At 39.5% G+C, this 25,307-nt stretch overlaps 1 protein-coding gene across 1 annotated transcript in view; it reads right to left on the bottom strand.

Annotated features, from left to right (window-relative positions):
- Positions 1-445: 445 nt before the first annotated feature.
- The window catches only part of HTR7 (5-hydroxytryptamine receptor 7), a 91,716-nt gene continuing 66,854 nt past the window's right edge, over positions 446-25,307 (bottom strand). Inside the window, exon 2 of the mRNA XM_081251797.1 lies at positions 446-1,276. Coding sequence (XP_081107923.1) covers positions 514-1,276 — 763 coding nt within the window. The 3' untranslated portion in view covers positions 446-513. The remainder of the gene's footprint in view (positions 1,277-25,307) is intronic.

Genomic DNA, 25,307 nt, shown 5'->3' with positions numbered 1-25,307 from the left:
CTCTGTTCATGCTGTCCCCTCTGCTTTGAGTAGCCCCAAACCCACCTCCACCCCTGCCATCCCTTAATCCTACTCTTTATTCAAGGCCCACCCCAAATATCACCTCCTTCATGATTTCCACCAGTGAAGGATGAAGTCATCAAAACAGTTTTACTGGATCTAAGAGTAATAGCAACTAAAATGATAATGTTACAAGAATCAGAGCTATAAGGACCTAATGTGGATGTTATTTATGGAGAAAGGATGAAAAACATCACCTTCCTTGTCAGCACTGACATCAATTGCAATTCATCAGCGAATCAGTCTCTTCTTCCAATCCAACTAAAAACCTATCTTTGGCTTTTGGGATTCTGTTGGGTGGAATACTGGAGTCTACAGTATTCTAAATTCAAATCTGATATGCTTAGTAGAAAATAAGCTTGCTACTGATTCCGGAAGCTTTCTACGATGTGCTTCAAAAAGGAGTCCCATATAAGGGTTGGGGGGATAGAAGGAAAACAGTGATAAATGACCTTACAGCACAAGCTCAGGTCTCTCAGGCCTCTCGGCAAGCTTCAGGGCCTCGTGCATGCCTGCAGCCGAGAGCTTCCGGTTGATATTCCGGTACTGGCACTGGAGCAGGCTGCGGTAGGTGGTCCTCAGGTCCCGGTTGAAGAAGGCATATATAAAGGGGTTAATGAGAGAGTTTGCATAGCCCAGCCACAGAAATGTCCTCTCCACCCACAGCGGGATGCAACTGCATGCGGTGCCACAGATGAAGGGTCTGGCCGTCGAGAGGAGGAAAAATGGCAGCCAGCACACAGTGAAGGCCCCGACGATGATCCCCAAGGTGGTGGCTGCTTTCTGTTCCCTCTTAAAGATGGAGATGTTTTTCCGTTCATGTTTGAGGAGTCTCGAAAGGTTTGCACACTCCTCCACCTCCTTCTGGAGCTTCACCATGCCGTTCAGGGAGACGATGCTGTCGGGCTCCTCGGGACGCGGGAAGCCGGGGAACTTGTGTTTGGCGGCGCTCTTCCTGGCAGCCTTGTAAATCTGGTAGTACATGAAAAGCATGACGGACATGGGGATATAAAATGCCACTGCGGTGGAGTAGATCGTGTAGCCAAAATCCTGGCTGATCAAGCACACCTTGTCATCATTTACGTTCTGAGCCCAGCCGAAGAGTGGTGGTAAAGTGATGGAGGCAGACAGGAGCCAGACAGAGAGGATCATCTTGGCCATGCACTTCCCATTCTGTCTCACAGGGTACGTCAGCGGCCTCGTGATCCCAAGGTACCTGGGAGAGAAATGGAAAGAGAACACGTGACTGCCGTGATCACGGCAGATCAACTGGGGAGTACCACCAGCCAGGGACTAGGCTGTGTACCTAGTAGCTCTCTTCTTCACACAGCCCTTCCTGGTAGGCATCATTATTCCCATTTCATAGAAAAGTAAACTAAGACTCTGAGAGGTTACCTATTTTTTTCCAGGTCACACAGTCAGTCAAAGGCACTGCCAGCATTCAGCCTAAGAGCCCTGTGCCTGTAATGCTAGTCCATGCTCTTTTCATACCTTGTAGCTTCTCACAGACTGTGTAGTCAATGAACTATAGATTCAATATATGCCTTCCCCCCCATGACCACTGCCACTGAAATCAGCCAGGAACAAAATGTCAAGCCTGATGGGATGTTGTGATGCATCCTCACGAGTTAGCCAAGCTCCACCACACTCGGATATTACACACCCACTGATCTCCTCTGTTGTCTTAATTCAGGCCAGCTCTGAATTCATTTTCACTTCCCCTTTGCACTGAAATGAAAGCACTTCTTTAAGATCAGAGAGAGCTGTGAGACATTTAGGAAATCCTAGGGTTTTGGAATGGAAAGTAGCAAGTGATCATTTTTTTATCCCCAGAAAATTCTCACGCAAGAGTAATGTCTGAGGAACAATCTATAAAATAAAAGCAGCCTGCCTCGTCTCTCCAGTTCTAAGGAGGATCACAAGGAAGGGCATAATTCTGAAAAATATTAGGCAAATTCTGTGCTTAGTTCTATATAGAGAATAGATATTTCTCTGTCTCTGTTATCAAGGATTTATAATGCAAAAGAGACTCAGCAAACAGAGAAAACATAGTCAGCAAGATGTTCTGTCAAATGCTTGGTAGTGTTCCGCTTTCCAAATCTGTTTTCTCCTCTGTATTTAATAGTCTTAGCTTCTATTTCAGGGAGGATTCAAAGAGCACTTGAGAAGCTAAGACAGGTAAAAGCTGGCCATTTTGTTGGTTTTCTACTTCATTTATGTACATAAAAGATACACTCGTGAAACATGAAAAGTTATTTTCTGAAAGTAGGTCACTTGGTGGTTTGGAATTTAAAAAATAATTATTTTGTGATAGAAATAGCCTCACATGTTACGTTTGAATTATTTCACAAAAGTTGCAAATCATGCTTTCACAATGAAAATTAGCATCAATGGAACACTTACAAGGCAAAATTGAAATACAGTAAAAAACGAATAAGCCAGATTTGCTTATTCAGTGAGAATATTCATTCCATCCTTCAACATATATCAATAGAGTTCCTTCTATATGCCAGATGCCGTTTTAAATGTTGGGAATATGAATAAAAGAAGCAAAAATCGTGAATGCAGGCACATGGGGAAATCATGCAGGGGGTGAATGGGAGGACTGAGCCTCGTGGTAATGTTGAAGGGACTTCTGATCCCTCCTCCCAAGGGTGCAGGCGTTAGTGGCAACAGTTCTTCATTTCACCTCTGCCTTCCCTTGTCCTTGATAAAGCTGACTCACAAGCACTATCTCTAGGTTTTTCAGCTGTAACTAGGATTATGTTTTGGTTCCTGGATAGAATGAAGGATGAGAAAGAGGGAGGTTCTCCTGAGAACTCAAGAGTAAGAGCTGAAAAGGAAGGGAAAAGAGAAAAGGAAGTGGGAAGGAGGGAGCAAGGGAAGAAGAGGGGAAAGAGAGAGGGAAGGGAAGTGTGAAGTAGCCTCAACCTTATGTGGAATTGTCAAATTATCTGAGTTTTAAGCTATGGGGAAAGAAAAATTTAAGGAAAAGAAAAAAAAAAATAGGTAGATGAGGAAAGCCCTGAAGAAAGGTGTTAGAACTGACTGCACGCTCACAATTAAGCTCATCCCTGCCCTGAGGCTGAATGCAGAGTTTCCCCGGGGGTGGGGGGTGGGGGGCAGGGGCTGGAATCTCCCCTGCTTTGCTTTGGTTCAGGAGCTCTCTCCAAGTTTTTCCTGCTGGAACTCCTTTGCAAACCTCTCTTTTTGGACCTAGTCCTTGCTCTCTATCAACTCCTGTGAATGGAGCCTTTGGGCTCCTTCCCAGATTCCCCAGGCAGCCTTCGCCAGGGCTTGGACTTTGATTATTTTCTCCCTTTGCCTGTAGCCACAGGCATAAGCTGTTTGCTCCCAAGCCTGGACCTGGCTTCCAGGATATTGTACCAACCCAGGTTGGAGGTCCAATGACAGGGATTAGTTCATATAGTTTCCAAGGTGGCCACCAGATGGCATTGTCAGACCATCTTACATCTACTTACTGGGGGGTTGGGATGGTAGGTAGTTAGAGCAATACTGTAGGTGTTTGTTGGAAGGAGGAAGGAGGATTACTCATGACAAGAAAAGAAATTATATTGTATTGGGGGGGGTCATACAAAAAATTAGCAAGCCTGGAACTCACAACCTGGTAAACTCCAATTCTTGAGGAAGTCAGTTCCGTTTTCCCTTCCATCCTTCACATTTTCATTACTTAAATAGGGACTTATATCTTCAGGCTTAATTAAATCTAGCCTCTCTCCTGCTCACATAAGTAATATCAAATCTACAAAGATTAATCCTGAGAGATTAATTAATTATCAAAGGACATCTCAGAGTATTAAATAATCTCATAGGAACAACATACTTATTCATCCTAATATATTTAGTCTGACTTACATTTCAGTGATGAGGACTCAGTCCTTCCTGGATATACAAATTATATTCCATAAACTTCCCTATTTTAGGCTCCATTCTCTAACGGCCTCAAGTAATGTCTTACAGTAAAGGAATTATATTTTCTTCTTTAGTCTCCTGGGTACCACCTGGGACTTTGAAAGGCTAAAATCAACCAAAAGATGATCAGAAAAAAAATATGAGTGCTCATTAAAGTGTCTGGAAATAAAATAAATAAACAAAAGTCAACAACTTTCTAAAAAAGGATTAACAATCAGAAAATAGCATGGAAGAAAATAATTTCATTCACAGCAACAAGCAAAAAATTAAAATATCTAGAAAAATCTTTTAAAATGACCAGAGCCTATACGAAGAAAACATAAAATGATACCGAGAGACCTAAAGGAATGCCTGAATCCATGAGAAAAAAATTTTTTTAATAAGAAAATATAGTATTATAAAAGTGCCAATTTTCCCTTAATATAAAAATATATAACTCTAGCTGAAAATCTTAGCATTTCTTTTGTTAGTTCAACCAAATGATTTTTAAGTTCATCAAGTAAATAAGCAAAAATAGACAAAATCTGAAAAAGATGAAAAATGAAGGGATACTTATAAAAAAAGTATGAAGCCACAGAAATAAAAATTCAATAATAATTATTCAGAAATAGACAGATCAATAGAACAAAATAGATCCCAGAAGTATATTCAAATATATAAGGGAATTTAATATCAGAAAGTAAGTCATTTTAAATCAGAGTAAAAGATTAGATATTCATGAAGTCTGACAACTGGCCAGCAATTGGGGTAAAAATAAATCTGAATTATCCTTCTCCTTATTCAAAAATAAATCCCAGATGGATCAAAGATTATCATGTAAAAAAATTAAACCCTAAGACTATTAAGACTACTATGAAGAAATATAGGTATTTCTGCAATCTGGCCAAACCATGATACAGAAGCTTGAAACTATCAAATGATGCATTGATAAATTTTTGACAAAAATTTTATTAAATAAATAAATAAATGACATTTAGTTTAATTTAAAAATCACTACATACAGAATTAAGTCAAATGACAAACTTGCAGTCCAAATAACAATATCTCAATGTTCACAGATCTCTTACAAGTCAGTAAGAAAAAGACAACCATCTCAACAAAAATAGTGAAGCAATTAAACAAAAAAGAAAAAAGAATATCCAATAAGCACTCAGAAATATGTACAACTTCATTAATAATTAAAGATATACAAATTTTAAAATAAGGACAAGTGCTCTATCATTTTGCTGACGGGAGTTTCAACTGAGATAACGGTTTTGGAGGGCAGTTTGGTAATTAATATACATTAACATTTGCCTTTTGGCTCAGTCAGGTTTCTAGGAATTTGTCTTGGAAATATAATTGTACAGGTGCAAAATGATTAACGTGCAAGGAAGGATGTTAACTAAACATAAAATAGAGGAGAAAAGAGATGCAATCTAAATATCTATCAGCAGATTAAAGTGTAGTGTGTGTGTGTATATATCGTGTAACCATTAAAAATTATGATGTATATATCTATTTACTGATATGAAAACAACCCAACCAAAAGTAGATAGAAAACAATGACTAGCCCTAAAGGACAAGTAACAGAATATCATATACTCTATTAACCTGTTTATGTAAAACTAGGTGTTTGTATGAGTGTGTGTGCATGTATATATACTGAGATGTCTCGAAAAATATCCACCAAGATATTAATAGCAATTTTATCTGAGTTGTAGAGATTTGATTAGTTTAAAATTTTTTCTCTTTGCTTTTTTATGCATAATTTTTAAACTGTATATAATTTTTTAAAAGCCATGTTAATTCTAAGAACAAAATGAAAGGTTTAAGAGAATTCTGTGATTCCTAAGTCACGTAAGTGATTTTGGCAACACAGATGATCTGGTGCATAAAATCTGTAAGAAGCTGATAATTAAATCTTAGATAGTTTTATTCGATTAGCTTTTCAAAAGTGTTTTATTACATTCACAAGTTCACACAAAGAAAACAGAACTCATTGGCATTTAAAATCCCATAATTACTACATAAAGTAATATTGGTTATTCAGGGAAGTGTTTGTCCAAATTACAAATTCATTCTCCCCAATCTTGGATAGTATAAATCTGACCTTTTGGGGCGAGGCGGGGGGAAGCAACTTAGATTGATTCTAAATATTCCCTAATATGCATGGTTAACATTTGTCACACTAGCATTTTATGCTCACTGTTAATTAGAAAGTGGTGTGCTTATAAAGCCTTCAGAATTTTACTTTAAAATGCATACAAATGTGAAAGTACAGTAAATCTCAGAGACAAAGGCACCAAAGTATTATATAATTGAAAAAATGTATGCAGCTCACATTAGGGGTTCCATTATAGTGGGGGTTTAGAGAAAAAGAGGATTAGGGAGTTAAAATACAAATGGAGAGGGATTTGAAAGCAGATTAACTCGCTGCCTGTCTTCTATCCTAAGTGTATAGAAATTATAGATAATGGTTCTTTAATTAAATGGCTTCTCCTGAGTTTTGTTGCTATAGAATAATACTTTATAGGGTAAAGGAATATGGGTAGAATTACTCTGAAATACAGTGTTTTGGGGAATGTTAGGCTTAATAAAGGTTTGCACACTTAGAATCTCTCTTCCATGAGACCTCCTCCCTTACAGTAGGTGAGATTCACTGCAAGCTCCAGCCTCCATCAGTGGTTCCCGAAATTATCAGATTATCAGACTCACCAAGAATCTTCTGAAACATACAGACTCTGGGGCCACCATCCACAGATTCTCTTTCGAGGTCTGGAGACTCAGGGTTCTGCATTTAGGACTGATAATTCTGGTTCTTTACCCCATGCACTTTTAGGGTAACTTTCCTTCATTCAGTTACAAAGACTTTACACTTACTGTATGAAGGACTTTACTTTTACTTTTCATATTTCATCTTAATGGTGTGCTTCCAGTTTGGCCTAACAAAATTGTCACAAATCATATTTCCAATATCTCAGTTATGAGTTCTATCTTTCAGAACTGTGCTAAATGCAAATGAGGTAAGCATGGTGTTTGTCTTCATTGAGTTGTAGATTTGTTTAAATGTGTAATACACAGCAGGGTTTCATAAACCTTTCTGACAATAAGAAATAAGAATATTTTTACAACAAGAAATACATTTCCCACAGTCGCTCAGTGCAAATATATATATTTATATATACAAATAAGAAATTGATACATACATATGGGTATACATCTATGAAGGTATATAGATAGAGATGCATATATTTATACATATGAAACTGAAACAAAGTTTCATATGTATAAATATACACCATACTTACCATTACAACTTGCAATTCACTCTCTTCTACTGCATGCTATTCTACTTCAGATTTTTTAAATGCTGGTCTTAATGCACTAATTTGATTTCATGACCCAATAATGGAGCACGACCCAAAGTTTGAAAAGTACTGGCTTTCAATAAACACATGGAAAGGTATTAAACATCATGAGTCATGAGGGAAATGCAAATTTAAAACACACTGAGATAATACCAACATACATCAGACTGGTTAAAATTTTAAATAATGATGATGCTGACAATAATAGTAAGAAAAATAAATTATAATGCCAAGTGTTTTGTAAAGATACAGAGCAACTGTAATTGTCATGCACTGCTGGTGGGAGTGTAACCTGATGTAACTTTGGGAAACCATTTCTTAACACCTACTAAAGCTGAAAAAAAAAACCCCACTACATATATATTTTTTTCTGTGACCCAGCAATTCTTCTATGTATACAATGAACATTCATCAGAATACATGTATAAGAATGTTCAAAGCAGTGCTAATGGTAATAACCCCAAATAAAACCAACCCATTCTACAAGAATAAAATAAGTACAATTCTGCAACAGTAGAATGGGTACATAAATTGTGGTATGTTTACACAGCAAATTCTATAAAATAACAAGAATGAACCAACTACTGCATCAACATGGATGACTCTCACAAACATAACACTGAGCTAAAGAAGCCAAAACCAAAAGAGAACACAATGCCCCAAAACAGGCAAAACTAACCTATGGTGATAGAAGCCAGAAGAGTCATTGCCTTGATGGGGGAGGGCATGTTCTGGAAATGTTCTATTTCTTTATCTGGGTGTGTACATAGGTATGTTCACTTTGTAGAAGTTAAGTGAGCTGTGCAGTTAGGACTTGTGTAGTGTTCAGAATATATATAAATAAAGTTAATTTTTAAAATAAAATTTTAAAGAACACCATGGACTTAACATATGCCACTGAACTGGATGTTGACCTGTTCTCTAAAGCTATTTTTTTAAAAATTTTATTGGAGTATAGTTGATTTACAATGCCGTGTTAGTTTCAGTTGCACAGTAAAGTGAATCAGTTATACATATGCCTATATCCACTCTTTTTTAGATTCTATTCCCATATAGGTCATTACAGAGTATTGAGTAGAGTTCCCTGTGCTATACAGTAGGTCCTTATAAGTTATCTATTTCATCACCCGGATACCAAAACCAGACAAAGATACCACAAAAAAAATTACAGGTCAATATCACTGATGAACATTGAAGCAAAAATCCTCAAGGAAGTGCTAGCAAACAGAACCCAAGAATACATTAAAAGGATCATACAGCATGATCAAGTAGGATAAAACTATTTTCAAAATGGGGTTCCACTATACTTTTCAACCATTTTCATCAGTGTGTCCAAGCTGTAACTATAGTTAAAACCAGTAAACAATCTAAAATCCCTATTCTGACCTCAGTATTGAGGTAGAAAAGTGGGCAGAGGAGCGGGGACAAAAAAGTAACAAAATTTGGAAAGCATAACAAAAGCTACCTCTTTGAAAAAGTAAATTATGAAACAAGAAATGAGCTTTTCCCTTTAGGGAGAGAATCAGAATTAATTAAAATAAAGCAAATCGCTTAAAAGTACTTTTAAAATATTCATATATTGTTGCTACCTAATTAATTACCACAATTTAGTGACTTGACACCAATCCTGTAGGTGTCCTCACAGTTCTGTAGGTCAAAAGTATGGACACAGCACAACTGAGTTCTCTACTCAGGGTCTCACCAGGCTGAAATCAAAGCGTTGGCCAGGGCTGAGGTGTCACATGAGGCTCAGAGTACTCTTCCAAGCACGTGTGTTTGTTGGCAGAATTCATTTTCCTGTAGCTACAGAACTCACAGAGGTTACCACCTTCAAGCATCGGCTGCAGTTCTCAACCTCTCTGATCTTTAGACTCTCTTTGAAAAGCACTCACCTGATTAGATCAGGCCTATTGACATTCAAGGGGAAGGAAGCATACAGAGCATGCACACTCGGGAAGGGGAATCTTGGGGCCATCTTAGAACTCTGCCTACCACAGACACTTGGTTATAACAGAAGCTAAGGAGACAAAAAATATCCCACCAAGGGAGCTCAGCAAAGACCTATTTGCTACCTACTCAAGTTGAGACAAGCCTTCCAGTGAGACTAATGTTGTCTGCACTCTATCATAAGGCAATGGTTTTTCTGCTGAATTTTTCTGTCATTTTATGCAAAAACATAAGGGTCCTCTTACTGTCCACTTGGTTTTTTAGTCACCTATTACGTAAAACTCTTTATGTCTATTAAAAACTACCAAAGTAGTGTTTTTAGGTAATTACAGAAAGTCATGAAAATGAACAATATAGGAGATCACTAGTGACCGCTACATTATGCCTGGTGTTAATCACTGCAGTTGTATCTGAACTTACAACAGACCCTGAATTTTCCCACCACAGAATTTTTCCACTCAGAGAAACAGAGAAATGGCAAGGCAAAGAGTGAGCCCCAAACTTACCAACAACAATAAAAAAAAAGGAATGGCATAAAAGCTTAGCTAAAAAGTTCAAAGATTACAGGAAGGGAAAAAAAAATATATATATATATATATTCTGTTGTATGATTGTACTAAGGGGCTTCTAATCCCACCTCACCCCCAGAAGCAGTACTGAAGAAAGAGGGTAAGTGAGTAAAATCCTTAAAATTCGGACTAGTACCCTCTTATTTGGAGAGAAGCAAACTGAGGTGGTAAGAAGCCAGCCTGACAAAAAGTAATGAAAAACCGTCGTGAACAGAAGCCCCAACATATCATTTCAGCAAAGGTAAGAAGGGCCACCAGAATTTGCTCTCTTTTAGGACACTGGGCTGAACCGGGATACACCAAGGTCCACAAGGGGTAACCCTCAGCTTAGTGGAAAGTACTCCGGTACAGGACATTGAATGAGAATTCAGAAAAAAGAACAGTCCTCCATTAAAGGCTACACTCAGCTGCAGTGAAGTCTACTCCCTTCCCTTCTTCCAGCCCTTCAGGCTACGGAGAAGTAGATACAATAAACGGTAGTCTAAAGAATAAAACTAACCGATATCAAATAGGGCTGAATATCAAGGAGAAGTCAACCACACTATGTCAGAACAAACATTAAGCTTTAAATAACTCATGAATGAGCAAGATGGGAATAAAATGATATAGTAACTATACCAACATGCTACAAAAATAACCCTGGTGAAAGAAGCAACTGAATATGCATAAGACTGTTGAAGAACAAAGTTCAAAAAGAAAACACAACCCTCAGAAGAGAAGCAGTTTTCCTACAAATACTTTTCACTGTGAAGGAGCTTAACAAGTATATGTTATCACTACAGTAGAGGCTCAAAGATGAGATGTTAAAACAACAGAACAAGACACAAAAAGGGACTGTAGGGACTTCCCTGGCGGCGCAGTGGTTAAAAATCTGCCTGCTAATCACAGGTTTGAGCCCTGGTCCTGGTCCGGGAAGATCCCACAGGCCGCGGAGCAACTGAGCCTGCGAGCCACAATCACTGAAGCCCACGCGCCTAGAGCCTGTGCTCCGCAGCAAGAGAAGCCATCACAGTGAGAGGCCCGCGCACCACAACGAAGAGTAGCCTCCACTCTCTGCAACTAGAGAAAACCCGCTTGCGGTGACAAAGACCCAACGCAGCCAAACATAAATAAATAAAAGAAAAAAAAAAGGGACTGTAGAGTTAAGGAAATAAACTGAGGCCAAAACACCACCAGTGCAGATTTAATAGATAAATTAGAAGCAGCTTGGAATAGAACAGACACACCTGAAAAGCAAATCAATGTCATGAAGTAAAGGCTTGAGGTAATAACAATAAATAAAACACAGAGGGAAAAATGCATTCAAGCAATTAAAAAGAAGATAACAGTCATACAAAGAGAATGCAACATAAACATCACTGGTGTTCCCAAAGAAAAGAAAGAACCCAACAAACATAAACAACAAAATCGAAAACAGAGGTGCAGAGGTAAACAGAGGTACAATACATAAAAAGTATAATATAGGATATTTTCCTTAATGAAAGAGCTGAATGTTATGATCCAAGGAACATATAACATAGTGGGGGAAAGAATGACAGAATTATTATCAATGAGATCTATCCAGGTAAAGTCACTGAACTTCAGAACGTGGAAAGGTGTACGCAGACATCTGAAATGAAAAAAGAAATCAAGGAATATGAAAGGGGGAAAAAAATCGAGCTGGTTCTCAACAGCATCAATCCGTATCAGGACAAACTTAAAAAAAGACGTGAGTGTACAATAACATTATACCTGCTATTTAAGGTTATGAAATCAACAAGGAGACTTTTTCAAACATGAAAGAATTTGGGAGGATATAGTGCCCTTTATGGGTTTATCCCTTTGGGGGGGCAGAAACCAAAATTCATCCAACCAAAAGATGAATCAAATTGAAGAATTTAGAACCATGATTCTAAACCAAGGTTATCACTGAACCTGTTTAAATGTAGAAACTAACACCTGTGGGAATGATATTAGAAAAACATTATGTAAATTTCACAAAGTAAAAACAATATAAACCACAAGAATCAGGAGCTGAGGGAAACAGTGTAGGACACAGTGTTAGAATTCTAACCATGTAAACTTTCACAGTGGGGAACAACTGATACTGTCTAAAATTTTAATATATAGTTTATGTAAATCCAATTTCTCACCAGTTTTCATATTTTCCCCATGACCTTCATACAATTTTTTAGGAACTACTAGCTCTAAAATTAATAGCTCTTACTTGAAGTTCTTCCTTCTTTTTCAATTTTCTTCTTTTAAATTCAAGTAAATTCAGTTTCAATATTTCATGAAAATAACATGTATAGTGTGATCATATTCTTATAAGTTTTTATCTATCAACTTTCTATCTACCTGCCTGTAGAGTCAGCCAACCAGACAGCCAGCCATCCTTCTAAATGGACATAAGCACAAAGAGACAACTAAAATGATGCTCACCAAATGCTATCATGGATTTTTTTCTCTGCACAGGGAGAGTTTAGATGATTTGTGGTTTTATTTGTATTTTTTACAATTGCTTGAAATTTTTTAAATGAGCACATTTAATTTTCACAAAAATTAAATTATTTCTCTAAAATATAGCAAGGTCTTTTTAAAAATAATGATTTCAACCAGTCATTTAACTCACCTGCCAGTTGGTTCCTTACAAATCTCTCCATGAACTTGGCAAGTGTGGAATTAACTGTTAATTTAACCGTATTCAATTCCTCAGAAAATTTTGCAAATTATCTGTGCTCTCTGAATTCTCACTAACTTCTTGGATTGCAAAGTAAATTGGGAGAGAAAGCCAGTTCTAAGCATCCTAACAATATAATCTCCTAATGAGATGCGGTGGACTAAAGATGGCTATGTATTCTTTGTCCCCTCTCTCTTTGAGAGGTAAACTCTTCCCCTCTCCTTTATTCTAAACTCAACTTGTGACTTATCTTTACCAACAGAGAGTGGGGCAAGTGATACTGTGTAACTTCTGAGGCTGAGCCTTAAGAGATCTGCAGCTTCCACCTTCACTGCTTGGAAAACTCCCTCTTAGGAGTCAACCATGCTGCAAGGAAGCCCAAGCTAACCCTGTTAAGAAAGACAGTGCCACGTGGGGAAGCACTGAGGAGTCAGACATATAAATGAAGCCTTCTTGGACCTTTCATTCCAGCCTAGATACCAGCTGAGTGCAGCCAAGTGAGTAATCCCACATGATGCCTTTTGGAGTCAACAAACCACCCCACATGAATTCTGCCCAAGTTCCTGACCCAGGAAATTAGAAGCAATAATAAATAAAGTTACAGGGTGGTTTATGAGGCAACAGTAGATAATTGAGACAGCATAACAAGGCCTTATTCTCCTAACTAGCACGTGACCTTAGAAATTGGATTCGCTGGCAAGTACTTCACCACACCACTAGGAATGAGTCTGTCCAACCCTACTGTTTTAACTTGACACCTGCATCCTCTAAAAAGTGAGCCACAAACACTAGTGTTTGAAGCAACTCTAAAATCCATTCCATGCCTACACTGGGACTTTGACTCCATCTTGACTGATTAATTTATTCATTCAAAGACTATATCTTCAGTATCTGCAGTACTGCTTTAAGGACTGGGGAGATACAGTAGTGAATGAAACAGACAAAAATCTATGAATCTGACAAACTGGTGTGGGGTGGAGAGAAAACTCATAAATAAATAAGTAAAAGCATATAGTAGGGTCAGATAATTATGAGTGCAATGGAGGAAAATAAGGCAGGGGAGGGGACTAGGGAGTTCAGGGTGGGGTTGGGGGCAAGCTGCAACACAGATTTGCATTATGATCACAACCTCTTTCACCTCTACCTGCCAGGCTAGGTGTCTGGACCTCAACTTTTCCTTGAAATTTGAGATTGGCATGTCCCTTTGGGTTGAAGATCCCCATTATCTCAAGCAGGAGTTTCCTACACAAGTTTTATTCAACAGAATCTAAACCTTCCCCATGCAAGGACGTATTGAAAGAACACTGACTGTGGGCCTGTGCTTTCTTCCCTCCTCTAAGGCTCAGCTTCTAAATTATTTCTCTTCCTCTCTCTCTAACTTTCCATGTCTACAGGCTTATTCTGTTCCACCTAAAGGTATAAATGTATGGGTGGGTGCATGTGTTTCTACTGTGTGTCTATATTATATTCCATTCAATCCTCCATAGTTCTCATTCCTTTTCACCCCAGTTTTATGGAACACCTTGTCTATCTCAGCTGCTTTTATTTCCTACCCACCCACTTCCTTCTGATTCTCCCAATAATCTGGTTTCCACCCCCATCACTCAAAAGCAGTTTACTCTAAAAGGTTACCTCCCTTTTAGTCAATTCTAATTGTTTTTTCTCATTTTTGGTAACTCTCGACTTTTGTCCTCCCTGAAGTGTGATTGCAGACTGCCCAGTCTTTCTCAAAATGCTCTCCACCCTCAACTTCTGTGGCACTGCCTTCCCCCCTTCCTTATCTTAGGCTGCATGGAGAGGTGCCATCTCTGGAGTGGCTAGATGATATTTAACCTCAAGAGAAAATGAAAACAATCTAAACCTTGCACTGGGCAGATCTGGTTTGCATTCTAGCTCTGTCCTTTTAACTAACTAAAGTATTCTGAAAAAGATCCTCAACCTTCCTGAGCTTTCTCTGACTCACACAGAAAGCAACAGGAAAAGAATATCTATCTTGTGATTCACTATGATGATTACATGAGAACATGTATGTAATTAAAGCTTTTGCCCCACTCTCTACCTAACAGCCACTCAAAATATATAGCTGACTTCCTTTTCTCCAAACCCCCTTTTAAAGAAAGGAATGGGCAAATAAAACTGTAACCTGAGTCGATCCAATAAGAGAGTAAGAGGGCTGTAATACAAAGCATCTGAGAAAGGAAGTAAGACTAGAGGGGAGTTATCTCTACATACAACAGAGTATAGCAGCACACAGTAGGTGTTTGTAGAATTCACTGCTGTGACTGCTGGCTGGATCTGAATTGGTGAAGTGGCAGTACGAATGGTGAAAAGAAGACGGAAGCAAGAGGTAATGTTGAAACAGAGTAAACAGAACTTGAAAATGGTTTAGTAAGGATGAGGGATAGGGATAAAGATACAGGAGGAATTGAAGAAGCTCATCTGTTTTCAAGCCAGGATGACAGGGAAGATGGTGCGCCAGTATCTGAAGTAAGCAGTTCTCAATCCACTGTAATCCACCTTTCTCCCAAGAGGCCTCTGAGACGGATCTCGCTGGGATGACTGATGCCCGCTCTAGATCCCGAGGACATTCCTCCATCCCCATCATACCCGATAGCCCTGCAGCTCTCAGTATGCACTCACTGCCTCCTTCCTGAAACTCTTTCCTTGGTCCAATATTGCCACACTCTCCCAGTTTTCCCACCCCTCTGCCCACTCTTGCCCAGTCTTCTTTGCTGCCTTGTCCTCCACTAGCGGGCCTTGATGTTGTGGAATTCCTCAAGGCTGGGTCCCAACGCCACTTTTCTTCTATTTCTAATTTCCTAGTTGTCCTCCACAATTGCCAGTGCTTCAAAAACCTCTATGGGCTGATGACCCCAAAATTTGAATCCCTAGCCTGGACCTCCCCTTGGAGCCCCGGACTGACAAACCCAACTGCCTCCTTCACGTCTCTACTTTGCTATCTCTAAAACATTTTATTCACTCCTTTGTTCAACAGACTTCTATTAAACACCTTGTATGGGTCTGGCCCCATCTCGACATGTGCAAATGTATCATCGTCCCCACCAACTGAGCCTTCTTCTATTCCCCTGATTCGTGAATCCATCTAAGGGTGTGGTCCAGAAACCTGGGAGTCATCCTTGACTCCTCCTCTTTCATCATTCCCCTCCCCGTTATCGACACAGCCCTGCCTATTTTACCTCCTCAGTGCCTCTAAAACCTACCCGCTTCTGTCTGTCTCCACTGCTACCACTCTAGAATCACTCTCTCTCCATGGATCACCACAACAGCCTCTAAATCGGCCCTCCATATCTCTTCTTCTCTTTCCTAATCCATTCGCTTCATGCATCCAGGGTGATATTTTCTTTTTAAAATTTTTAATGTTAACTTATTTCATTGGATAAGTAACATCTTCACATACTTCAAAATTTTACATATAATTAGGTGTATATTGAGAAGTCTTACTTCAAATCCCATTTCCATCCTCCTCACCCCCACCTCATATATGTATCCCTTTTATTAGAATCCTGTGCACTCCTCCAGCTTTTCTTTATACAAAGGCAAGCAAATAGAAATACGTGTTCACGTCCACTGTCTTACACATGAGACAGCATACTGGACACACTATTTTGCATTTTTCACTTAACAATATATCCTGGAGATACTTTTACACTAGTGCACTGAGAGCTCCCTCGTGCTTTTTCAGAGCTGCATAGCATTCCATTGCAGGGCTTTGCCATTGTTTATTTATCCAGTAATCCATAAATAATAGGATAAATAAATTCAACTGGTATCAACAACATTTTTACCTACGCCATCCACCAATCAAGGACATCCACACTTCAGATGTGAACACCCAGACGTATAAAGGATGAAAGAATTCCAACATCTTGGTGATATGAACCCTAAAACTTAGGGGCCACCTGTCCTTCGGTTGGCCTTTGAAGAAAAGGAAGGATGTGGTTGGCAAAGGCTGGTGTTCAGCTACTCAAGGTCCCACTGACACACAGCACAGAACTGATGTTTATTCTGATTAGCCAAGAACACTCCCATTATCTGGAGCCCAGGGCCCAGTTCACAAAAATCCTGCAACGGCTGAAGGTGTGTGTACTTGAGCCATCCTTGCAGAAAAGACAAGAAGGCAAGTTTCCTTAATGTACCCCAAGTTGCTGCACCATTGGAATATGAACATCATTTTACTCCTACGTTAAGAATATCATGCATAGCAGTCTAAATTCATCGATATTCAAGTTATTAAAAAGCATAGAAAAATATGGCATATATAGCTTTGGGAAAGACACATGTCTTTCTATTTAATATTTTGAAAACACCATTTCCCCTTAAATGAATTGTATGGAAAGTTACAAATGAAATTTACTCTATACTCTCTTTTTTATTCATGATTGTTGATAATTAATTTGCCCATTTCCATTAATCTTCCCCCAAAGCAATCAACTAGCAAGTATATTTAATCTTCAAAAGCATATTATGTATGCATATGAATACATAATTCCAACGTATTTTCTTTCTGAACTGAATTGCTTATCTGACCTAGGCCCATCACAAATGTTCACATATTTCCACTGAAATAGAGTAGAATATAAATCAGCATGTACTTACCAAAATGCATTTTCTCGTTTAAAGTTTTAAACATACTCAGCTTTATACCTCACGACTAACTATAACCAAATACATACTTTAAATAATTATGAGAACAATGAACAAAACATGTTTTACAATTAGAAAATCAATGATATAATATATTCTAACCTACAAAAGGAATTTTAAAAATTAGGTTCTAAAAACCAAAGCAAAAATACAACAGTAACATCAGAACCAGTTGACAAAACACCAAATGCCAAGAGTCAGTGCTTTGAACAAAATGAGTAAAATTGAAAATCCCTTTTGTGGACTGTGAGATGAGAAAGAAATTAAAAGAGGAAAGAAACAAAAAGAGAAAGAAAATATTATATAGAAAGACCAATAATTTTCAAAGTAAATTAAAACATACAACAAAGAATTAAGAAAAACCTCTTGGGAAGAACCATAAATCAGTATATCTTTAAAAATAGTATTTAGGAAGGCATCTCAATTGAAAACTGATGACAAAATTACCATCAAATAATTCAATAACCTCCTAAGTTCAGAGGATATTAAGACAAATTCCTAAAAACAAAACCTCCACATCATAGCAGCACAATTTTATTCTTATCTATGTAATACTTTAAAACAGCAAATAGGCATCAGGTATTTGGTTACTTATTCTTGTCTTTCATTTTAATCCTTTATTCTCGCATTTTTAAAAACTATTTCCCCATAAAGTGGCATTACTTATCAGTTTGAAATAATATTCAGTATTAATAGTCTATATGAGCCATCGCAGAGTCTAATAGCTTAGCTGTCTTCCTCTCCTAGGACACACGACCTACATCAGTAAGAGAGAGACGTTCCCCTCCTCTTCCTTCCTCCTTTGGCACACTAATCACTAAAAAACCACTACCACTTTAATTTAAAGGTTATCTGGCAATGAAAGGGACATTTATCCCCCAAGGAGAGAGGGGAACTACTTCAAAGGAATAAGACTTTTATTAATATTTTTCAATCAAATGTTGCAATCTCTTTATCCTTTTTCCTTTTGTAATTTTCATGTTGGCTTATGTAAGTGCTTTGTCCATGTAATACTCACCCTTTCTAGGAAAGTCATCAGATGGGATGAGTTAATTGAAAAAGAAACAGAATTAAAAATTCAATGACCAAAAAAAAAACAAAAACAAAAAAACACTACAGCTTTAGTGCAGAGGCTATTTCTATTCTTCCCTTCCTTCCCTTTGTCCTGTTTCACGACATGTGTCTTTACACTAAAGCAAAAACCTTCCAGAATTAAAAATCATAGCTGATAAAATTACTTTCTACATGTATGGGGGGAAAAATTGTGTTCTTTTTATACGTTTGTCTACCCATAAACCCACCCTCCATTGTGTAAGTTTAATGAAATATGGCTTATTTTTTCCTTTTATCCCCAGAATGATTATGCTAAAAGAACAAGAAGAGCAAAAATAATTCTGCCTCATGTTTTCATAGCATTTGAATAATACCGGCTGATATCTACTGAGCATACAGCATGCCAGGCTCTGTGATAAATGCTTATACACAGCATTGGATTCAGTCCTTACAACCCTAAATGGTAGGTATTATCCCCATTTTACAAATGGGGAATTTAAGGCTCAGAGAGGTTAACTTACTCTCCCAATGTCACATAGTTAATAAAGCTCAAAACTGGGTTTCAAACATGGGTTTTTCTCCAGAGCCTCCCCTTAACCAATACACACTTTTCTACTGAATAAGTTACAAAGCACATCCATATACCTGGTCTAGTATAATCCCTGTCTCCCATTTATATTGGAGAATCATTGAATATCTAGCTGGAAAGAGCTTAGAAGCCCTGACTCTAACTCAATATGGAAATTCCCACTTAGAGCATGACTAGCTTTTAGTTAAATTCATACACTGACAGAGAAGTCACAGCTGCTTGAAGCAAACAGCTACATTGTTGGATCGTCACAAATGTTTAAAAAGTTCTACGCTAAGTCCAGGACAACTGAACCTTTTAATGGATTCCCTTCCATGGGTGTTATTCTTTTAGAGCAACTGAGACTAATTCTTAATCTTTTCCATGTGACAACTATTCAAATGACTGCAGTCATTTGTGATCTTTTCACATCTGTTCAGTTAGGTCCTTTCCATTGGAAATGACAGAACTCCACGCTCAGACAAGATTAAGCAAGAAGGCAAGTGTAAGGGCTCACAAATAAAAAAAGTTGAGGTTACACTTCAGGCACGTCTCAATCCAGGGGCCCAAAATGATGTCACCAGAATCTGGGTTCTCTCCAATTCTCATCTCTATTCCCATCAATGTGGCTTAATTCTCAAGCTCAGCGAATGGCAATATGGTGTCCAGCAGCTCCAGAGTTATATTTTGCAAGGTTCAATCTGATTCAAAAGTGTATGCTTTCCCCCAGCACAGCCAGAAAATGTCTTATCGTGTTTTGTTGGCTCTGATCAGTTCACACATCCATCCCTGAACAAATCATGCAGGCCAGGAAAAACAACCAACACCCCGGACTGGGGCATCCACTTCACCAAAACACATGGAGTAAGAATAGGGGTAGGGATCGTTTCTCAGACAAAAATAGTAGTTCTACTGAAAACAAATCATCCTTCTTTTCAGTAGAATTTGTCAGTGATCTTATAACATGACTACAGACTTGAACTCAGGACTCCAAATGTGCCTGAACCAGCATAGATTATGTGAAAAGCAGAATCATTTTTTCACATTTGTGTGTTAGATTTATAATTCAAGCTTATATGATTATATTGGTAATTCAAGGTGTTTCTTCTTTGTTGGAGTTGTTCTTCTCTCAAGTACTGAGCGCTCATTTTGTGCTAATTGTGTCCCTAGCCTATTCCTTAGGGAGACTCTACAACCGTATCTCTTATTATGACCTCTGCACTTTTGTCTGACAGGGTTATAATTTGGAGGCTGCTTCACTTGAATTTTGTTATAACAGAGGATCAGTTAGATACATTTGGCTAGGAAAAAATTTTTTTTCAGAAAAACCAGCTCAAAATGGCCTAAACACTGAGAATGATTTATTATCTCCCCAAACATGAAGTTGGCTGGCTCTGAGATACTTAATTTGCCAGCCCAAGAACATCATGCAGGACTGGGTTTCCTTCCATCTTTTCACTCTGACATCCTCAGTGTTGGGGCCGGCAGCTCCATGGACAGGATATGGCAACTGCCATTCCAAGCATCACACACAAACCAAACCCAGTGGGACTCTGACATACCGTCTCTTCATGAGCATCTCTTTGTAAGCAATAAAACCCTCCCAGATGGCCTTCTCCACAGCCTTCTGCTCAAAGCTCTCCAGCTGTGCATGACATCATATATTTATCCCTAAACCAATCACAGATAGAAACACGAGATAACCATGAGTGGTTGAGTGAAACATGACCACGTGTAGAAGAGGGGGTGCCTGAACAAAATAAGGTTCTTTTAACAAGGAAGAAGAGGGGACATACGTGGGGAGGTAGCAGAAAAGAGTTAAAATCAATCATACTCTCACCACCCCAGAAACAGATCTGATTTATACTGTGGTGTATTTCCTTCCAAAGTTTTTTTCCATCTTTTTTGGTTGCTTCTCTTAAAATGTTTTCATTCATTCATTTGCTTGACAAATATTTATTGAGAACCTAACTGCTTCCCACTACTGTTCTAGGCAATGGAGATATGGTGGTGATAAAGGCAAGGAAATAATTGGATATGGCTTTTCAAGGCAGTGTTAGGTGCCGGGTAGATGAATTAAAAAGGGATTGAGAGCGAGGACAGTGCAGTGGGCGAGGAGAGGTGGTGAGGTGAGGGCAGGCCTATCTGAGCAGAGTCCTGAGACAGGTGAGAGTGAGTCACAGGAGGATCCAGAGAAAGTGAATCCTATATGCAGAGGCCCTGAGAGCAGCACACGGCCATGTCCAAAAGCCAGCTGAAGGGCCAGAGTGGCCAGCATCATCGGGTAAGCAAGAAAGGGAGATGTAAGTGACACATCTGGCCAGGAGCCGGACCTTGTGGGGCCTGGCAGGCCCTTATGAGTCCTTCAGTTTTATTCTCAATGAGATGAGAAGCCCTTGGAGGGCTGAGCAGGGGAGACAGGGCCTGACTTACATTTTGTGACATTCACTCAAGCTGCTCTATGCATGAGAGACTCTGTGGACACAAAATTCTAGTAAGCAGACTTCTTTCAAGAATTTCTGACAGCTTTTTTTTTTTTTTTTTTTTTTTTTTTGTGGTACGTGGGCCTCTCACTGCTGTGGCCTCTCCTGCTGTGGAGCACAGGCTCCGGACGTGCAGGCCCAGCGGCCATGGCTCATGGGCCCAGCCACTCCGCGGCATGTGGGATCCTCCTGGACCAGGGCACGAACCTGTGTCCCCTGCATCTGCAGGCGGACTCTCAACCACTGCGCCACCAGGGAAGCCGACTGACAGCTTTTTAATGTCATTTTTTCCTCATTTATAAGAACAATGCTGTCTATTCACTAGCTTTCTCCTACGTCTCTGAGAGTCTGTTTCAATTCCTTATTGTAGACAGGCACTGGCCAAGAGAAATATATAATGAGAGCCACAGATTTAAAGTTTCTAGTAAAAAAAAGAAGTAAAAAGAAATAGGTGAGCTTGAATTTAATATTTTATTTAACCCATATTTCCTAAATATAATTTCCACATATAACCAATATAAAAATTTTAATAAGATATTGTACAGTCTTTTCCTTGTATAAAAGCCTTTGAAATCTAATGTATATTTTACACATACAGCCCCATCATAATTCTCACTAACCACATGTAGTTACTGCTTACCATACTGGACCTGGAAGTTTGGGACAATAGTTTCCACTTGTTCTGTATTCCTTCTAATGTGTCCCTTATGCTATATCATACCTTTAATATTTGAGGACTTAACTTCATAAATATTTTAATTTTAAAAGGTCTGGCTAACTTTAATATCCAGTATCACTCAGATCTGTTGGGTGGAACTTGTCTCATTCTATTATCTCCTTAGATTAACTTTTTAGTCTCAAATACTTTCATTAAAAAACACACTCATATAGTTGTAGGCTGGCTAGCTCTAGTTCAGGATATTTACTTGAGAAAAGTAGAATACTGGCAATCTTTATGTCCTGTAATTAACTGGATACATTTTATTAACCTTAGAAAAGATGTAAAGCAGAATTATTTTTTCTTTCTTTTAAGTTCATGACCTAAATTTGATTTAGTCAAGTAAGTAATTTCATAAACTTCACACCTCATAGGTTGAAAGAACTTCTCATAGGTTGAAAGAACATAACATCGTTTTTTAATTTTAAAAGCAGCATTTAATCAGAGTAAAATAAAATTATCAGGTATAAAAATGCTGATTAACCAGAATACTTAGGGAATAAGATGGTTTTGCTAATTGAATTCTAAAGTTACTGTTTGTTCCTTATTGTGAAAAATCTTTCTAAAATATATTAGGCAGACTTCCACTTAAATAAGTATAGTCTACTTACTATAACATAATTTTGTTTGATGATTCCAGAAGTTGTGCAGCTTCGGTGTTATTATTCTGAATAACAGCCATTCTTGTACAGCGATATAAAGAAAATCCAATTATTTAAGGTCTTAGTTTAGCTGAGGTCTGGCCAGAATTCCCTACAGCATGGCAAAATGAGAATAACTATTATTTTATAGAGTAAGTGAGAGTGTACCAGTTAGGAATGCTTTGGGCTGAACACAATAACCTCTCCAAAGTGGGGTTTGTTTTCCCATGGAGGTCAGGGGTCCCAAACAGGTATGGTGACTCTGCAATGCCATCAGGGACCTATCCTTCTAAATTCCCATTCTTAACAGACTTATTTTGTGACCTTAAGATAGCTCCTACAAAGAGAGGCATAACTTCCACATTCCAGGCAAAAAGACAGGAGAAAGGTCAAAAGGCAAAAGATTAAGCCAACCAAGACTGTCCAGTTGTAAGCCCTTCTCCAGGAGCTGCCCCCAAGAACTTCCATCTCAGTCTCTTTGGCCAGGACTGTGTAAAATGACCGCTCTAGTGCCAAGAGAGGCTGGGAGGCTAGTAGTTCAAGTGGAAGCATTGCCATCCAAACCAACCAGCGTCTTGTTAATAAAGAAAAATGGTAGAATGTGTTGGAAAACACAATCGGCAGTTGCACACAAGGAATTCCCACTGTGGGAAACAGGGAGTTGGCTCCTGAATCCCCTATGTTTTGTGGCAGCTGAACAGGAAGTGAGAAGCAAATAGGATCAGTAATGAGAGGACACAGTTTGTTTCGACAAGTAACAATGCCACCTCACGTCCACACATGCCTCTTCATCAATTCCTCCTCACTTGATGTTGGAAATTCCTCCGAGGACAGACACTCCCAAGTGTACAATTCCTACTTGTTCTTTCCTCCTCTGATTCCCCTGAAGGTGATTCTAAGTAGCTGAACCACGGATCCCAAAGGATGTGGACAATGGCATGACTCTTTCTACGCCAGCCGTGTCAGCCAGCAGGCTAGACCACTGGACATGCTGAGGCTCCTGACTATCCTAAAAACAGAGACTGTAATATTAAAATGAAAGAGAAGTCTCACGGCTCCGGATGCTCAAACATGACCCCTTTAAACGAACTGGGGTCCCCCCACAGAAACATATGCTAGATATTCGCCTTCTACCTCTATAATTAATCCAGGCCACTTCCCACTTGCCCGCACCCACTGCCTCTCACACAGGGCTTTCCTGTTTCTTCCACCATCTAAACATGGCTCAAATCTGAACCTGATTTTTCAGCTTTGACTGCAACATCCCTCCAGACTTCAGAACACTCTCCCTCCAGCCCCAGGCAACCTGACCTTTGCCTTGTTCCTGGGTGACCCGCAGCTGGTGTTGTCCCACCTGTCAGAGAGGAGATCAGGCACCCCTAAATTTCTACTTGGAAGTGGGAGAGCTGCCACCCCAATCCTGGCTGGGAACATTGGTGAAGTGCCAGTGGGAGGGAGGATTTTACACGGGCCACTTGACGGCGCTGTTGTCTTGCACAGCCCCCAAGCATGGTCCCTGGGGAAATGTGTGTGCCCCCTGAAGATTCATAAAAAGAATTCCAGGGACTTCCCTAGAGGTGCAGTGGTTAAGAATCCACCTGCCAATGCAGGGGACATGGGTTTGACCCCTGGTCTGGGAAGATCCTGTGGAGCAACTAAGCCCATGTACCGCAACTACTGAGCCTGCGCTCTAGAGCCCACGAGCCACAACTACTAAAGCCCGCATGCTCTAGGGCTTGCGTGCCGCAACTACTGAGCCCGCGTACTTCAACTACTGAAGATTGCGTGCCTAGAGCCTGTTCCCCGCAACAAGAGAAGCCACTGCAATGAGAAGCCCGCGCACAGCAACAAAGACCCAAGACAGCCAAAACAGTAAATAATAATAATAATAATAATTTAAAAACCCAGAATTCCAGCAAGCTCTCTTCCTCTCCCTTCCCCTTTGGAGCAGAGAATGCTGGAACAGAAGAGGGTTACAATTGACAGGGGCAGAGGGACTAACATCATCAGAAAGGACAAAATGAAACTCTCTACGTTTCTGAGTCTGCTAAGAAATAAAATCTGCTGTGTCTTTGGAAAGCGGCCAGTGTTACATCCCAGCTAGGAAATAGCAAGCGACAGCCAAGGCCCTCTGTGATCTGACCCCTGCCTTCTGCTCCAACCTCACCACAGGTCACTCCTGCCCTCTACCTGCTTTGTGTTTCTCACATACTGTGTTGGTTGAAAGAAGCTGGGTTATGTTCTGAGCAAAAGCAACCCTAAGATCACAACAGTTGTTTATTTTTCACTCATGTCACATCTTCTATGAGTCCAGGCCAGCTCTCCTCCTTAGTGGTGGCTAAGCGGTGCATCTCTGTGTCAAGGCATGCTTCCACCATCCCCGTGGCAGGGGAAGTGTGCTCTGGAGCCCCACACCCACAGATGAGTGTTCCCACCCAGAAGGAATGCTTGTCACTTCCACCCACATTCCACTGGCTATGGCATATTATGTAGCCTTAACTAACCATAGTGGGACAGGAAGTCAATCCACCACGTGTCCAAAAGGAGGACAATGGAAACACTGGTGAGCAAGGCTAATCCCTGCCACACAGTCCATGTTCTCTTCCACCTCCACACTCTAGGTCCTCAGAGTGGACCTTGGTTAACTTCCGTTCCCATCAC

Source organism: Mesoplodon bidens, assembly GCF_964165515.1.
Source record: "Mesoplodon bidens genome assembly, chromosome: 1".
NCBI lineage: Eukaryota > Metazoa > Chordata > Mammalia > Artiodactyla > Ziphiidae > Mesoplodon > Mesoplodon bidens.
This window is presented reverse-complemented; position numbering and strand designations above follow the sequence as displayed.